This window comes from Hippopotamus amphibius, chromosome 11 (genome assembly GCF_030028045.1).
Source record: "Hippopotamus amphibius kiboko isolate mHipAmp2 chromosome 11, mHipAmp2.hap2, whole genome shotgun sequence".
Lineage (NCBI taxonomy): Eukaryota > Metazoa > Chordata > Mammalia > Artiodactyla > Hippopotamidae > Hippopotamus > Hippopotamus amphibius.
In genome coordinates this window covers 71841019-71859753 of record NC_080196.1, presented here as the reverse complement: position 1 = coordinate 71859753, position 18735 = coordinate 71841019, and the positions used below count along the sequence as shown (strand labels likewise).

The following is an 18735-nucleotide window of genomic DNA, read 5'->3' as shown; positions in this document are numbered from 1 at the left end:
ATGGCGTCTCGTTATGACCGAGCAATTACTGTCTTCTCCCCGGACGGACACCTATTCCAAGTGGAATATGCCCAGGAAGCGGTAAAGAAAGGATCTACCGCGGTGAGCGAGCAACTTTTCTTGACCACCAGCCCCTGTCCTATGTCAGGCCTTCCTTATCCCGCTGCCCCAGCCCATTGGTCAGTGTCGGGGGACGGGAAAAGTCTCCCACGTGTGAAGATTGCCTCGTTCCTTTATTGAGGGAGATGCTGTTTCTGAAATGTGGCGTGGAAGGGGTGGAGTTAAAAGTTGGTAGATTTCATAGGGTTCCATTGTGCAGCTGCCTTTAACAATCGCCACAGACGTGTAACTAGGGTGGGGGGGGGGGTGTTGTAGCCTTGACCAAGAGATATTAATGCTGTGTCTGACAATAAGGGAAAAAAGACTTCTTTCAGCCTGTAACAGCCTACCTGAACGCACACTGCCACTTTCCTCGGGATTTGGCAGACAAACGGAAAAGTAACAATTACAGTAAAAATAGAAAGATCGATCATGGCTGCCCCTGAAATGTGGCCTAAATTGATGTAAAAATTAAATCTTTGTTGCGGAAATGGTTGAAAATGCTCATCTACTCAAACACTTTCACCTGTTAAAAGTAATTGTCCAAAAATTTGCTCCTGAATATTTGGCAGCCTTCTAGAGGCTTTAAGCCCCCCAAATCTCCACTCTTTTGCCATTTCCCACTTCTTTTGGTTTGGTTTTTAAATAATACTGGAATTCCTTGAGAAATTATACCCTCCTTTAAATTCATATATCCACATTTCTGAAAAACTTTAAAATACTCAGGGTGGCAGTGATACTGCTGGCAAGTTTTAATTATATTTAATAATCTTGGTGATTTATAAAAACTTAAAAGGACAAAAGTGCCCTGGTGACCAAAGACCCAAATCTTCTAAATCCTAGCCTTTGAATTCAGGAGGATCCGATTTTTTTAAATCTTTCAAATTTCATGAGCATATTTGTTGTGTATCTTGGAAATTGAGACACTAGCTATGAGAATACACAGTGCATTTCTAAGTCTAGCAGTGTTTTTATTTTCTCTCACTTTCCATACCAATTTAGTTATGGAAGGAAATAACTCACTTTTATTATAAATCTATCAAATGTAAAGTGGTAAAAAAGAAACACTAGAAGGAATCTTATCATCATTTTTTAAAGTATTTTTCTATTTAATTGGGCCCTCTAGTTTTGCTTCTGTTTTGTAAGTAACTCTTTTAGAATTGTAAATTTAAGAAAAGCCTGATGTAGCTTAAACCAAAAGGGTGCCATTTTGATAAAAACAAAAAGTTATATAATCCCCAGCATGGCATGAAGCATATGGTTAGAAAATAATGCCCAAGTTTTAGAGGCTAAAATAAATGGAGTAGTGGGAGAAGACTGAGGTGTAATAAGAAACCACACTGGCTATTTAAAATGTTTTAAGAATGCTATAGAACTGATTGATAGTTCCTTTGTAATGAACTGTAAAAGGGTAAGGATATAAAAATACCTATAGTGGGTATTTTTAAAGATACATTGGAAGGATGAGACAGTTTTGTCTCAGGATTCTGAAATTATAATTTGAATCTTTGTATGGAGGTATTCATTGTGTTTCCTTGAGGGTGTTTTGACCTTTTATGTGGGGTAAAGTTTATAATGGCATTTGCTTATTAAAATATGTCACAAAATATTCCATCTATAAATGACAGTTGATATGATGAGTTATAAGTAAGCTGAGGTTGGCTAGTTGTGACCAGTATGTAGATGTGATATTATTTGGCAGTACAGAAAGTTATGTGGGCCACAATTAGAGTTCTTGGGTTCTGCTTCCTTCTTGATAATTATCTTACAGCGTGAAGTGAGGCAAGAGGCCTGTTTTCTTTTTGCTTTAGTTCCCTTTTATATAAATGAAAAATATGTTTGAATAACATTTTGGAGAGGTAATATCTTTCTTTTTAGGGAAGGAGAAAATGAATCCTTCACAATATTCCCATGAAAAAGTTAAAATTTATTATCGTTCCTCGTTTTATTCTTTCCCTGACCCCAAACCGTTATTAGCTTCATATTTCCTACTTTATCAAATCTCAGCTCCACAGTCTGGCCATCAAAGTCTTCCATAATCCACATCCACCCTCTTTAATTAAGGAGGCAGCTTCATGGTTTTACCAATATATGCTTCTGCCTTGTAAGTGGGGAGAGTGGAAAACACTTCTCTGTCACCCTCCATCTTACTCATCCTCTAAGTGTCTCTGCACAATTTCTCTTCTTTGTGGAACCATCTCTGATCCACTCCAGTCATCATGGATCTCGTTCTTCTTCTGAATTTATCATCCTTACTACAGAGCAGTGTAGAGTATTTACTGTTTGGCCTCATATTCTCTTTAACTTCAGGTATTCTTAGTAGTCTTCTCACACCAACTGGATAGTAAGAACTTCAAGAATCTAGATGGTATAATTCCTTTTGTACTTCTACTACAAGATGTATAGTGGATGAGCTGGGAAGGAAGTAAACTACATTTAAGTAATAACTATTTTATACCATGTATTTCATGTACATTGTCTAACGTTAAGAATAGTATTTAATCCCCATTTTAATGTATGTGGAAACTATGTTTCGGAAGCTTATATTGCTTCCTGAAGGTACCCAGCTAGAAAGTGATACAGCCCATATTCTCACTTAAATTTTTCTAGTTCCAAAGCCTCTGCTCTTTGCATTGCACCATGCAATTTATTCGTAAATATTTGTATATTACTTAACTGTCAACATCATGGATGTGGAAGCTACATATGTATCATGTAAAGCAACTAACTTCTCTAAGCTTCAGTTTTTTTAATAGTAAAATAGGCGTCAAAATAGTGCCTGCTTCATAGTGTTGATGTGATAATTGAATGAGGCAATAATACGTGTTCAACATCTTGCACAATGTCTGGTTCACAGCAAGTACTTAATAATAAATGGTAGCTATTATTCTTTACTATCCCTTTTTTTTCACCTTTTTCTTCAATTTTGTCTGTAGTTCTTCCAGCACTTTCATTTATTATTTAAGACATTTTTGTTGAACACTTCCATCTGCCAAATGTGCCGTTGGGTCCTAGGATCTCACACTGGACAAAACAGACTCAGTCTCTGGCCTCAGAGAGCGTACTATCTAGATGAGTATGAGTAAATAGTCCTAACAAGGCCTATCCAAGTATTATAATGGGAGCATATGAGACATTGTGGAAACTCTAGGTGTTAGATCCCCATGAGGAAGTATGTAATATTTAAATAAACATCTGAAAGATGGAAGTTAGCCAGGTGAAAAAGTGGAAGGGGAAAGAGAAGAGTATTTTAGACAAAAGAAAGAGCATGTGGGAAGACCAAGCAGCAAAATACATCTATAGTTCACAAACTGGAAGGCATTCAGGGTTGCCGAAGCAATGGAAAAATGGGAAGAGATGAAGCTAGAAACAGGAAGCAGATCACGGAATTTTTTTAAGGGAATAAGAAGCCTTGCCGGGGCGGGGGGGGGGGGGGGGGGTTGATGTGGCTATTGCTATTCTAGCTTTCTAATAACAGACTGCATTTGCCCCACCAAAGAGGTACTCACTGAGCTGAGCAAAATGATTCATAGTTTCTGTCCTCCTGCAATGGGCAAGAGACAGAAATCTAGCCAATATAAGTCCATCCTCAGGACTTTTCTAGCTAGAGATGGTAGTGGCTTTCTTCCTTTGGGAGAACTGTTGGGATATGAGTCCAAGGTTGCTGGTGGCCATCTTTTTTTCTGTACAGATAAGGCCTCCTTGCATTAAGAGAGCAGAAGGCTGATATGCAAGAGTGAATATTATAGTCCCTAGATCCTTTTGTCCTTAGTCCAGCTCTGTGTTGTCTTGGTTTGCCTAGTGAGAAATGGTTCCCTACTAATACAAGTTTCAAGTAGAGGAATGCCACATTTAGATTTTCTTTTCTTTTTTCTTCATATTTTTATTTTTCAAAGATTTCTCAGACTGCATTGTGGTCAGTGGATTAGATGAAATCAAGACTAGAAGCAGGGAGACCACATAGGAGTCTGTGGAAGTAGTCCAGGTGAAAGATGATAATAGTTTTCACTAGGGTTGGGGCAAAAATGGAGATAAGGCAGATTCTAGACAAACTTCAGCAGCATAGTTGATACATTTGACGATTATTTGGATGGTGTTGGGGATGGGGAAAGGAGAAGAGGAGGTATTGAAGAGGGAGGAGGCAGAGAAGGTGCCTCCATTTCTGGATTTAGCCTCTTAATATATGGCAATGCCATTTTTTTAGGGATTGTGAAGCACTAAGTATGAGAAGAAGATAACTGAGGTTTGGACTTGCTGAGATTGAGATGCTTATAGGATCTGTCGTAGGCAGCCTCTAAAATGGCCTCTAATGATCCCCTCCTTCTGGTGTTCAGGCCCTTAAGTAACCCTCTCCCCTGGATGTGGGCTGAACCTAGTGACTTACTGCTAAGGAATGGGATAAGCAAAAGTCACTTCACATATTAGGTTACAGATGGTGACTTGGGTCTTATTTATCCTCAGTCACTCTCTTGCTTGCTTACTCTGGTGGAACACAGTTGGCATGTTGTGATTTGCCATATAGAGGGTCCTATGTAGTAAGGAACTGAGGGAAGCTTCTGTTAAAATCCCAGTATGGGGGACTTCCCTGGTGGTCCAGTGGTTAAGACTTTGCCTTCCAATGCAGAGGGTGCAGGTTCAGTCCCTGGTCAGGGAGCTAAGATCCCACATACCTTGCAGTCAAAAAACCAGAGCATAAAATGGAAACAATACTGTAGCAAATTCAATAAAGACTTAAAAAAAAAAACCCAGTATGGAACAAAACCCAGTATGGAACTGAGGTCCTTAGTCTAACAGTCTGTAAGGAACCGAATCTTGTTAACAGCCATGCAAGTGAACTTGTAAATGGATTCTCCCCTATGAGCCTTGAGATGAGTGCAGTGCCGGGGGACAACATGGTTGCAGCTTTGTGAGAGACCCTGAGCTAGAGAACTTAGTTAAACTGTCTGGATTCCTGACCCACAGAGACTGTGAGGCAACTGAATATTCATTTGGAACTGGGGAGATTGATCTGGGCTGGAGATAGTTATATATTTTGAAGTGTATCCTTTCTCTGCCCTGCTTAAAACCTATGTTGAAGGTCAAGTCAATGAGTGCTCTTGAGTACTCTTCTTCACTAGAGAAGACAAAATATAGACTAGAGACTATGTAGAGGGTAGACTACAACCTTAAGGGACCTTAATGACCCTATGGGTAGTCTGCCTTGGCTAAACACTGGAAGGAGTGGAGTATAAAGCAGGTTGCTATAAGCTAGGAGTTGATAACTATTTGGTCTTGAAAGGGTTGAGAGAGAGACAGGCAGAATTGAAATGAAGTGGTCTTTAAGATTTTGTTTAAGATGAGAGAGACTTTAGCATATGTTTAAATGTTGGTTAGAAAAAGCAGGGAGAGAAAGTTGAGGTTGTTTTTAGGTTTGTTTGACTTATTTTAAACTTTTTATTATGGAATATTTATCCCATATGTTGCTCTTATTTAACCACACCCACCTCTTTACAGTCCCCCCAAACCCTCCTATTCATATCCCTAATCCCTGATAGCATTCATCTGTCCTCCATTTCTAAAATTTCATAACTTCAAAATGTTATTTAAATGGCATAATACAATATGAAACCTTTTGGGATGTGCTTTCTTCCCTTGAGATTCATCCAAGCTGTTGCATGTATCAGCATTTTTATTGCAAGTAGTGTTCCATGGTATGGATGTACCATAGTGTTTAACTATGCATGTGTTGGAGAACATTTGAGTTGTTTCCAGTCTGGAGCTGTTATGAATAAAGCTGCATTCATGGCAGGCTTTTGTGTGAACATAAGTTTTTATTTCTCTGATATAAATCTCCCAAGTGTGCAATTACTAGATTGTATGTTAATTGCATGTTTTATAAGAAGCTGCCAAATTGTTTCCCAGAGTGGCTGTACCATTTTACATTTCTACCAGTAATATGTGAGTGATCCAGTTTCTACACATCCTTGCCAGCATTTGGTGTTATTATTTTTCATTTTAGCCATTCTGATAAGTGTGTAGTGATTCCTAAGTATGGTTTTAATCAAATTAGCCGTTAATGGTTAGTAATGTTGAACATATTTTCATGTGCTTATTTGCCACCTGTATATCTTCTAAGGTTAAATGTCTTTCATGTCTTTTGTCCATTTTCTAACTAGACTTTTTAGTTTTTTTACTGTTAAGTTTTGACAGTTCTTTATTCTAGATTCTGGTACTTTATCAGTTAAGTGGTTTGCACATATTTTCTCTCACTCTGTACTTTGTCTTTTCATCCTTTTCACATGGACATTCACAGAGCAAATTTTGTAATTTTGATGAGACCAAATTTAATAATTTTTGTTTTTATGGTTCACGCTCTTGGTGCCAAGTCTAAGAACTCTTTGCCTAGATCCCAAAAATTTTCTCCTTTTTTTGTTTTCCTAGTAGTTTATAGTTTTCCATTTGAATCTATGATCCATTTTAAGTGTTCACTTCGGCAACACATATACTAAAATTGGAATAACAGAAGATTAGCATGGCCCATGCGCAAGGATGACATGCAAATTTGTGAAACGTTCCATATTTCCTAACAAAAATTAGTACAAAGAAAAAATATTAAAAGCAACAAGGGAAAAACAACAAATAACATACAAGGGAATCCCCATAAAGTTATCAGCTGATTTTTCAGCAGAAACTGCAGGCTAAAAGGGAGCGGCATGATATATTTAAAGTGATGAAAGGGAAAAACCTACAGCCAAGAATACTCTACCCAGCAAGGATCTCATTCAGATTCAGTGGAGAAATCAAAAGTTTTACAGACAAGCAAAAGCTAAGGGAATTCAGCACCACCAAACCAGCCCTACAACAAATGCTAAATGAACTTCTCTAGGCAGGAAACACAAGAGAACAAAAGAGGAAGGGAAGAAAAAATTCATACAAAAACAAGTCCAAAACAGTTAAGAAAATGGCATTAGGAACATACATATCAGTAATTACCTTAAATGTAAATGGATTAAATGCTCCAATCAAAAGACATAGACTGGCTGAATAGATACAAAAAGAAGACCCATGTATATGCTGTCTACAAGAGACCTGCTTCAGATCTAGAGACACATACAGACTGAAAGTAAGGGGATAGAAAAAGATGTTCCATGCAAATGGAAGTCAAAAGAAAGCTGGAGTAGCAGTACTCACGTCAGACAAAGTAGACTTTAAAATAAAGACTTACAAGAGACAAGGAAGGACACTATATAATGATCAAGGGATCAATCCAAGAAGAAGATATAACAATTATATATACACCCAACATAGGAGCACCTCAATCATAAGGCAAATGCTAATAGCCATAACAGGGGAAATTGACAGTAACACAGTAATATTGGGGAACTTTAACATTCCATTTACACCTTGGTCTTCAATGGACCAAGCTGCAATGCAGTATTGACATGACAGAGCCTCTGCTTCAGTGATGTCTGTCTCACAGTGGCTCCATGTGATTTCTGTACTACAAAATAAAGCCAGACTCTGGAAACCAAAAAAGAAAAAAAAAGATGGACAGATCTTCCAGACAGAAAGTTAATGAGGAAACAAAGCCTTAAATGACACATTAGACCAGATACACTTAATTGATATTTATAGGACATTCCATCTGAAAGCAGCAGAATACACTTCTCAAGTGTACATGGAACATTCTCCAGGATAGATCACATCTTGGATCACAAGTCAAGCCGTGGTAAATTTAAGAAAATTGAATTCATATCAAGCATTTTTTCTGACCACAACACTATGAGATTAGAAATCAATTACAGGAAAAGAGAAACTATGAAAAAAAACACAAACACATGGACGCTAAACAATATGTTACTATGGAAGAAATCAAAGAGGAAATAAAATACCTAGAGACAATGACGATGAAAACATGACAATCCAAAACCTATGGGACGCAGCAAAAGCGGTTCTAAGAGGGAAGTTTATAGCAGTACAATCCTACCTCAAGAAACAAAAATCTCAAATAAACAACCTAACCTTACACCTAAAGCAACTAGAGACAGCAGAACAAAGAAAATCCAAAGTCAGAAGGAAAGAAATCATAAAGATCAGAGCAGAAATAAATGAAATAGAGACAAAACAATAGCAAAGATCAATGAAACTAAAAGTTGGTTCTTTGAGAAGATAAACAAAATTGATAAACCTTTAGCCAGACTCATCAAGAAAAAAAGGGAGAGGACTCAAATCAATAAAATTAGAAATGAAAAAGGAGAAGTTACAACAGACACCGCAGAAATACAAAGGATCATGAGAGACTACTACAAGCAACTATATGCCAATAAAATAGATAGCCTAGAAAAAATGGACAAATTCTTAGGTACAACCTTCCAAGAATGGACCAGGAAGAAATAAAAAGCATGAACAGAGCAATCACATATACTGAAATGGAAACTGTGATTAAAAATCTTCCAACAAACCAAAGTCTAGGACCTGACAGCTTCACAGGTGAATTCTATGATCGATATTGAGTTAATTTTTGTATATGGTGTGAGGCTTAAGTTGAAATTTATTTTTCAGTGGAGTATTTTAAAATCAATCACAAATATATTTCTGTAAATATTTCAGTACATATCTCTATTAAAAAGGATGTTTTTTAAAACCATTTTTACTCCTAATGAAATTAACAAAAACTCCTTAATATTTTGTAGTAGTCTACATTGTAATTTTCCTTATTGCTTACAGAGCATTTTTTTATAGTTGTTTTGTTTGAGTCTGAATCTGAAGTCCATGCATTGCAGTGAGCTGTTAAGTATCTTTTATTCTTGAACAGCATCCCCCCTTATTTTCATGCCTTGGACTTCTTGAAGAGACTGGGTTAACTGTTTACTTGTCCCCCATCTAGATTTGCCTGTTTGGTTTTTTTGCCCTTGTAGATTTAACAATTTGGAGAGAGAAGTATAATGCATAAATCAACTATCATAAATGTGTTGACTGCATGACTAGACAGGTTGTTTAGAGAATAATAGAGAAGAATTCCTTGAGGTGAGATTTAAATTGAGACCTGAAATAAGAGGAGAAGCATTCCAGGCAGAGGGAATACCACATGTGAAGGCTCAGAGGAGGAAAACAGAATTGTGTTTGAGAAGTCTTGAAAGAAGGTAGTGTAGCTGGTGCTTGGTTAACAACAGTGACACACTATTGGAGAAGTAGGCAAGGGCCAGATCATGCCCGACTCTATCGGCAAGACTAAGGAGTTTGAAAAAAGTTTCTAAGGGCAGTGGAAGGATACTCAACTGGAGAGTAAGATGACCCCATGGATGTTTTTAAATACTCATACTGGCTGCTTTGTGGAGATTAGATGGGGGTACATGAAGGGGGAGAATGGAAGAAGGAAGAGTATGGAGAGGTGGGGAGCAAGAGAAGAAAATCGAAAACCTGTTAGGATGTGCAGTAGTATGTAGTCTAGGCAAGAAATGATGGTTGCTTTTACTTGAGTGGTGATAGGAAGAAGTGGATAGCTTTTGCAGGTAAATGGATAGAAACTTGGTAATTGACTGGAAATGGATAGTATGGAAGAAGACATGATAAAGGATGCCAACCAGGTTTCTGGCTTGAACAGTTGAATGGATGGCGGTTCATATTCTGAGACGATCCTGGCTGCTGGTTTGTGATACTTTTAACAAGCTGCGGAATAGTCTTCACAGATAATCTTCTTCCTGCTTTTTTAGTGCTGCTATTTTTAATTTAGATATGGATGTTGAATTTTATCACGTCTTTGTAGTTCTATCATTTACTTTTTATTTTTACTATTTGATTTTTTTAATTTGTACTATTTCAGTTGCCGGTATCAGAAATTCAACTCAAACTAATTTAAGCAAAAAAGTACATCTATTGAGTCAAGTATCCAAAGGGAGCAGTGGTAAACCTTGCTTTTAGGTTCAGCTACATGGCTGCTAGGGTATTAAACGATGTCAGCAGAACTGATGTCTCTTCCTCTCCCTTTCTCTCCTTCTCTCTCCCTCTCTATCTCTTGCTTCTTCTCCCTATTACTTTCATCCTCAGACATGACATGCGTAGATGGTGGCTCCCAGATAGCCCTAGGCTCCAGGCTCCCAACAGAAGGAATTATCTGGTCTTCCAAACACTTTCAGTAAAATTTTAAGGACTTACCATTTGGCTCGGCTGGGTTACATGACAGCGCCACCTAAAGACTCAGTATTTTTTTTCAAGAGCAACTGAAGTTCTTTTATAATCAGAAGGCCGAAAATAACTGATCTCCACTACCCACTGTAACATTTATATTAAGAGATTTACTTTTATTGATGTTCCTAAAATTGTCCTGGAGTGAACCATACAATTTATGGTATGTTGTTATTTGTCTGTACCTCTAGATTCTATTTATGAATATCATTTTGAATTTTGGGTATCAGGTTTCCTAAGTGAACATCATTGGTACTTTTTGCCAGATTTTAACATTGTTACATAGCTTTCCCTAAAAGAATTAGGAACATTTCAATTTTGAGCTGCACCATAGAATAATTTAAATAGCATAGGAAGTACCCATAATGAAGATTAAGAAGAATTTATCCATGAACTTTTTAGGTCTGACATTTGCTTTTGAGGAATAGTTCTTTTCTGAAATTATCCCATATTGGTTAGTAAGAGTGAGACTTCTATCTTTTTTGGAGTAAGTATGGGCAGTTTTTAATTTTCCTAATCTGTCATCTTTTTCAGCCAGGTTTTGAAATTTATTAATTGAGAATTTTAAAATTCATACTTTTTCACACTTGCCTTTATTTATTTTGCCCTCTTGGCTGTATTAACTGAGATACTGCTTTTAATTATTTCTTTTAAAAAACATATCTTGGGAAAAAAAAAACAAACATATCTTGAGGAGTTCCCTGATGGCCTACTGGTTAGGATTCTGGGCTTTCACTGCTGTGGCCCAGGTTCAGTCCCTAGTTGGGGAACTGAGATCCTCCAAGCTGTGCGGTGCTGCCAAAAATTAAAAAATTAAAATTAAAAAAAAAAATCTTGGTATTATTTATCAGTTGTATTTTCTCTCTAACCATTAATTTATGCTTTTGCTTTTCTTCGCCCCTTAAGTTAGCTTAAGTATTTTTATTCCTTTTTGATCTTCTTGAATGAATTCTTAATTAATTTTTATTTGATTTCATAAAGTGAGATTATGAACTTTCTTCTGAGCATAATTTCACCCACAAAAGACTTTGATATTAGGATTTTCATTTTAAACATTTTCTAAATAGTCTGTTTTGACAGTTTTAATTACTTTATCAAGTCAAAAATTATTTAGGTGAGAGTTACAAAAATTATTGTATTGTGATCAGTGAATTTAATTTGATTTATTTCAAGTTGGGGAAAATATTGAGATTTTCTTTGAGTCCTAATATGTGTCAAAGTGTTATAATGTCCCACGGCTTGATAGAAAGGCATATACCCTGTAAGGGATAAAGTTTGACATGTGTTTATTAGATGAGGGTGGGATGTGGAGGGAGGGTAGCTGATGTTGGAGAGAATGGTAAGAGAAGGACTATCGAATAAACTGACAGACTTGAAGTAGGATTAGGATTTATCAAAAGCTTTGATAAATTGTTGTGTTTTATTAATTGAAAGAGGTAATCTCAGATCTAGTTCTATATATTTAACTTGTTCTGTATTTTTACTTCAGTAATACTAATTCAAGCACACCTTTTTGCATAATTATGTTGTATAAAACAGTTCTAATACCACATTGGGTCACAAGGCAATCAAAACACAAGTGCCCCTCCAAATCTTTATATTACCATTGTAATACAGAATTAAAATTCTCATGGATTACTCTTGAACCCCTGAGAAGAGGATCATGTTTCCCAAGAAATCCCTATCTGAGATCTACTACCCTTATACATTATTCTTTAAACCTTTTCCCACTTCCTTCCCCAGGGAAGGAGCAGAGAGAGGAGCGATAGGGATTCTCTTATTCTCTTGTTATATTCATGTTTGCCTTGACGTTTTCTTTATTACTGACCTAGCGTGAGGGCATGTGGGCTTCCTCTCAGCTGTTTGTGGCCCCTAATCTTTATCCCTCCCAATCGTGAGATACGTGGGAGAGCTTTCAGGATTTTTTTCTACCTGACATTCTATACTACTTCTGCTACCACCAGCACTGGTACTGCCCACTCTGTAAGGAATTCACATGTATTCCCAACATCTCCTTTCATTTGGGTTAAAATTGTTCTATATTGATATAGTACTTCTTTGGGTGTATTGTATGAGATTAGGACACTCACACAGTTTCAGCATTGGTGGTATATTCTTCTAGTTTATACCTGTCTTCTTTGCATTGAGTTTGGGAAATGAACTTTCAGTAAGCCTATACCTATTTTCTATTTTCTTAGAAGTCTACTTTTCTCATTTTTATTGAAGGTTTGAGGAAAAGCCTTTTTCTATAAATCATATGTTAGAATAATTTGATTTTAGTGTTAAAATGACAACTTATTATGTTTTTTTTTTTTAATGACTCAACAGGTTGGAATTCGAGGTACTGATATAGTTGTGCTTGGGGTTGAAAAAAAATCTGTTGCCAAGCTTCAAGATGAAAGAACTGTGAGGAAAATTTGTGCCCTTGATGACCATGTCTGCATGGCTTTTGCAGGTACTTAGGGACCTTACAGTAATGATGGAGTATCTTGGTGTAGTAGGGTAACACAATTGGCCCTGCTATAGCTGTTACGCAATATTTATACAACATGTGGAGCTAGGCTCCATTTCTTATTAAATATAAACAGTATGCCTTTTATTTTTTGGGAAATCACAACTCTGTAAACCAAGATTTCTGATAATAAGCTTTAATAAAACATAAATGTTAAAAGATATATATTACCTTAAGTATAATTTTAGGTAGCTGTTTTCTTTTTAAACTTTTTACTTTGAAATAATTAAACTTGGAAGTTACAAAAAAAACACAGGGAAGTCCCCTTTACCCAGTTTCCTCCAATGGCAACATCTGTAAAAACTAGTAAATTGACTTTGGAATAAGTCACGGAGCTAATTCTGATTTCACCAGTTCTACATGCATTCATTTGTATGCATGTGTGTGTGTGTGTGTTTAGGTTTAGTAGACTTATTATGTATACATTCATCACCAAAACCAAGATACACAACTCTTCAGTCACCACAGGGCTACATCATGCTTTTCCTCCTCCTTGTCTGTGACATCTGGCAACTACTAATCTATTATCCATCTCTAGAATTTTGCGTGAGAATGTTGCATGAATAGAATCATGTGGTATATAACGTTTTCATATTGGCTTTTCTTGTTCAGCATAATTCCCTTGCAGTTCATCCAAGTTCTTGCATGTCATTAGTCCATTGCTTTTTATTGCTGAATAGTATTCCATGGTATGGGATATACCACACTTTGCTAGCAACTCACCAATTAAAGAACATTTGGATTATTTCCAGTTTTTGCTTATTACAAATAAAGCTGGTGTGAACATTCGTGCATAGGTTTTTGCATGAATGTATGTTTTCATTTTTCTGGGATAACTAAATGCTTGAGTATGATTGCTGGATCATATGATAATGCGTATCTAGTTTAATAAAAGACTGCCAAATTGTTTTCCAGAGAGGCTGTACTATTTTACATTCTTGCTAACAATGTATGAATGATTCATTTTCTCTGCATCCACATTAGCATTTGGTGTTGTTACTGTTTTTTATTTTAGACATTTGTATAGGTGTGTCGTGAAATCTCGTTGTTGGCTTTAACTTGCATTTGCCTCATAGCTAATGATGTTGAACATATTTTTATGTGTTTATTTGCCACTGTATAGCAAACAAGACATGTTTCTTGTCTTTTTTTCCTTTTTGCTCATTTTCTAATTGTGAAACCAGAGTTTTATATTGAAGTTTAAAAACTTTATTGAGCAAAAATTAGCCTTTATCTTACTGTCTAAAAATGGTACTGATGAACTCAGTGACAAGAACAAGGACGCAGATACAGAGAATGGACTGGAGAACTCGAGGTTTGGGAGGGGGCAGGGGGTGAAGGGGAAGCTGAGACGAAGCGAGAGAGTAGCACAGACATATATATACTACCAACTGTAAAATAGATAGTGGGAAGTTGTTGTATAACAAAGGGAGTCCAACTCGAGGATGGAAGATGCCTTAGAGGACTGGGGCGGGGAGGGTGGGGGGGACTCGAGGGAGGGAGGGAATACGGGGATATGTGTATAAAAACAGTTGATTGAACTTGGTGTACCCCCAAAAAAATAATAAATAAAATTAAAAAAAAAAAAAGGAATCATCTTGCCACAGAACAAGTCTTAATAACTTTTAAAAGGTTGAAATCATACAAAGTATTTTTTCTGACCAAAATTAAATAAAACTAGAAATCAAGAGCAAGATAAAAACTGAAAAAATCCACAATATGTGGAAATTAAATAGTACTCCTAAAAAAAACCCCTATAAATCAAAGAAGAAATCACAAGAGAAATTAGCAAATATCTTGAGACAAATGAAAATGCAAACACAACATACAAAACTTATGGGATGCAGTGAAATGAATGCTAAGAGGAAAATTTATAGTTATAAATGCTTACATTAAAAAAAAAGAAAGATTTCAATTTAACAACCTAACTTTACATTAGGGACTAGTAAAAGAAGAACAAACTAAACCCAAAGCCAGCAGAAGGAAGGGAATAATAAAGATTAGAGCAAAGATATGTAAAATAGAGAATAGAAAAACAATACAGAAAAAGCAGTGAACTCAAGATTTGGTTCTTTGAAAAGGTCAACATTATGATAGTATTTTCAAATTAAAGTTGTATAAATTTAAAAGCAATAGACTAAAAAAATAAAAATAAAAAAAGCAATAGACTAACAACTCATTTCTTCTGTAGATTGTTTATTTATAAGTAAAGTGAAATTGCAATTTTTTGTGTATCTTTAAATAGTTTTCTTTTTCCTAGCCATTTAGTATTGATTTGTATAATTGCTACTTCTTATGTTAAAAACAGACACATAACACACAATTATGTTACTCATATGGTTTGACAAATTTATGACTTTTTTTTTCCTTGAAACAGTTATATTACTATTTTCTAAATATAACACTTCTGTTTTTCTGTAGTTTTGGATCATATTTACAATGTAAAGGGGAAGTACTATACTTCAAAATCTCCTTTCTGATCATATTTTTAAATTGAGTGAAGCTTTTAGTTTATAGGGTAGGCTAAGTCAACCTGTTCCCACTTCTTTCTCTCAGATAACCTTTGCAAAGAGAAGAGAATCAGTTTCTCCTCTATAACTGAGTATCTGATTATAATTTGCACCCTACTCATGAGTGTTAGAGTCATTCTTATCAGTGGCGTATTCCCCCAGCTTCTTCATTGTTGGTTACTGTAAACTGTCTTCAGGAGCTGACAATTCTTCCAGGTTTGTAGAAACACATTTTGAAATAGCATAGGAGGGAAGCAAGAGTTTGTGACTGCAAAAGACTGATGATTACGTGGGAAATGGCTGTTTCAGAGATTTTGTGAATGATTTTTTTAGGCAATATGATATTAAGAGAGTGGAGAAAGAAAATGGTGATGGAAAGGTCAAATGCCAAAAAAAGTCTTTAATAGAAATGTTTGTAATCATTGGAATCCATTTAAGTTTTTGGTCAGTCTGTTTTTCTTTTGATAGAAACACCTTCTATCTCCTTAGCAGAAGTGTTGAGAATTCATCACATGATGTTTCAGTAAGACAAAAGCAAGATGAAGTTTTTCTTTCTTCCTTCCTTCCTTTCTTCCCTTCTTTTTTTTGCCACATGGATTGTGGGATCCTAGTTCCCGGATCAGGGATCAAACCCAAGCCCTCGGCAGTAGAAGCATAGAGTCCTAACCACTGGACCATCAGGGAGTTCCCTTCTTTTTCTGTTTTAACATTCTTGATTTTCAAACCCCTAATCTTAGACAAAAAGCTGGGAAGTGACATGTCATGGTTATACTGAATGCAGATTGAATTCGGTGTTTGATAATGAAGTAATACTCATTGTTTTCATAAGAAATCCAGCTTACTTCATGGTTTAAGTAATAAGTATCTTGGTTCTGGAATCAGGATAGACCATCAGCCTTTGAACAATCTGCCACTGATATCTTCTCAGAAAAGTTAAAAAAAAAGACTACAGAGATTTTTTTTTAATTTAATGAAAACTAATAATCAAACCAGCTACTGTGAATTAAACCATTTTGATTTTTGGGAGATAGGTTACTTAATATTAGTGTGTAAACATTATTCTTTAAAAGAATTTTCTTTAAAAAGTAAATAAGAATGGATCAAATAAAGGAAACATCAATTTAGGATGAGTGATACTCTATTTTATAAATTCTTTATTATGGACGTATATTGGAGAAAGCAAAGGATGTTACAAGAAAAATATCATGGTGGCCAAAACTCTTTTGACAACGAAAAAACGTCATTTTTGTAATGTATTGACTCCTTTTATAGGACTGACTGCTGATGCAAGAGTGGTAATAAACAGAGCTCGCGTGGAGTGCCAGAGTCATAAGCTTACAGTTGAGGACCCCGTCACTGTGGAGTATATAACGCGCTTCATAGCAACCCTAAAGCAGGTAAGCCAGTATTCCAACAGATTTCACGTTTTCTTCTTTTCCACCATTATGGGTCCTATCATGGGAATACTACAGTCACTCCAAGCATTCAGTCCATTAAAATGTACTAAATTCCTTATTATTTCTCACACTTAACTTCACACTTACATTCTTATTCTAGTGGAGTGGATTGATTTGATCGCTAGAAATCTCATTCAGTATAAATTCGGGGAACTATATTAAATTTTTAAAAAACAATGAGTAACCTTTTAAGGAGATTTCTACAGGTCAGAGATGTGGCAGTAAGACATTTTTAAAAGTTTTCGAAAGAAATACCTATGATTCTTTCACCTACAAAGCTAAACACAACAGATCAGGTTTAGATGTGACTTTCTGAATCCGTGTGTAGGTACATGATTTGACATTTAGTACATGATGCATACAAGTATTGTTTCACTTATAACCATTTTCTTTTTTCTTTATATATGGCAATGTAGTCCTTATACTTACTATGCTTACTAACTATATAGTACTGTTTCTAGTTGATATTAGGTAATTTTTTACGTTGTTTCCAGTTTCTTACCTTTTCTCCTTCTGTCTCTCTCACTGCCTCTTTCTCTCTCTCTCTCAATCTGCTACTTTAATAACATTATCTTTGTCACAGCTTTTCTTTTTCTTTTTTGAATTATATGTTAAATTAATTTTCAGTATGGGATTACTAGATTAAAGATTGTAATTAGTTTTAAGACTCGTTATATGTAGCTAAATTGCTTTCTAAAAAGATTGAATGAATTTTTATTGTACAACTAGCAGTGCATAAATATATCCCTGAAGAATCATCAACACTAGGTTTTTCATTTTTCTTTTATTTTGCAAATAAGTATAACATAGTACTGTAATAGTTGTTTTAATTTGTATTTTATAATTACTAGCGAGGTCAATTTTTTTCCACATGTTGGTTTGCTATTTTCATTTCTCCTAGTGTGAACTATTTTTCCTTTTGACAAACACACTAGTAGTTAAGGAGCAAGAATTTTGGGTTTGAATCCTGGCTTTGCTGCTTCCTAGTTAATGCCTTGGGCAAACTATGTAGCCTGTTTTGCTTCAATTTTCTTATTTATAAAATGAATGTTATGATAATGTTTGTTGAGTTGCGGTATGGATTAAATGATTTAGTACACGTAAAGCATTTAGAATACTTCTTGGCATGGATTTAAGCATTTGTCTATGTAGAGATTTTTTATACATTTTGTATATTCTAGATATTAAAATTTTAGATTACATATTTATAAGAAATTGTCCTTTTTTAAATTTAATTTATGTTTCAAGAAAGTGCGTTTTTATGTTGTTCTATTTTTCTTTTCTTTCTTCTTCTTTTTTTTCTCTTTGAATTTTCCTAGTAGTTAAAAGGTACTCACCAAAAAACAAAGTGCAGAACATTGTGTTTGCAAGGTTCCCAGTTGTGGTTTTTAGGTTTTCTTTTGGAAATAGAAAAGCTATTGTGCATGGAACATTTATAGAAATGTACATTGTGAATCTGTAACAGTGGGGTTGCTACTGAGGATGAGCCTGAGGCTCTGGGACAAAAGAGGTATCCTCATGTACACCTTTTGTTCTTTTAAATTATTTTAACCTTGTGCATCTATTACTTTTTCATTAAAAAGTGGTTGATTAGGACTTCCTAGGTGGCACAGTGGGTAAGAATCCGCCTGCCAATGCAGGGGACATGGGTTCAATCCCTGCCTCAGGAAGATACCACATGCCGCGGAGCAACTTAGCCCATGCGCCACAGCTATTGAGCCTGCGCTCTAGAGCCCGTGAGCCACAACTACTGAGCCCATGTACCACAACTACTGAAGCCCACGTGCCTAGAGCCTGCGCTCTGCAACAAGAGAGGCCACCACAATGAGAAGCCTGCGCACCACAATGAAGAGTGGCTCCCACTCGCCGCAACTAGAGAAAGCCCATGTGCAGCAACGAAGACCCAACACAGCCAATGAAATAAATAAATAAATAAAAAATAAATAAATAAATAAATAAATACATTTATTAAAAAAAAAAAGGTGGTTGATTA

The 18735-nt window shown here is 35.8% G+C and overlaps 1 protein-coding gene and 1 non-coding gene across 2 annotated transcripts in view; both read left to right on the top strand.

Annotated features, from left to right (window-relative positions):
- Positions 1 to 18735, top strand: part of PSMA8 (proteasome 20S subunit alpha 8) — a 28670-nt gene continuing 9935 nt past the window's right edge. The window contains exons 1-3 of the mRNA XM_057700339.1: positions 1 to 102; positions 12592 to 12718; positions 16558 to 16682. Coding sequence (XP_057556322.1) covers positions 1 to 102; positions 12592 to 12718; positions 16558 to 16682 — 354 coding nt within the window. The remainder of the gene's footprint in view (positions 103 to 12591; positions 12719 to 16557; positions 16683 to 18735) is intronic.
- Positions 6560 to 6662, top strand: LOC130832197 (U6 spliceosomal RNA). The gene has a single exon (XR_009048269.1). It is a non-coding gene; the product is annotated as a U6 spliceosomal RNA (small nuclear RNA).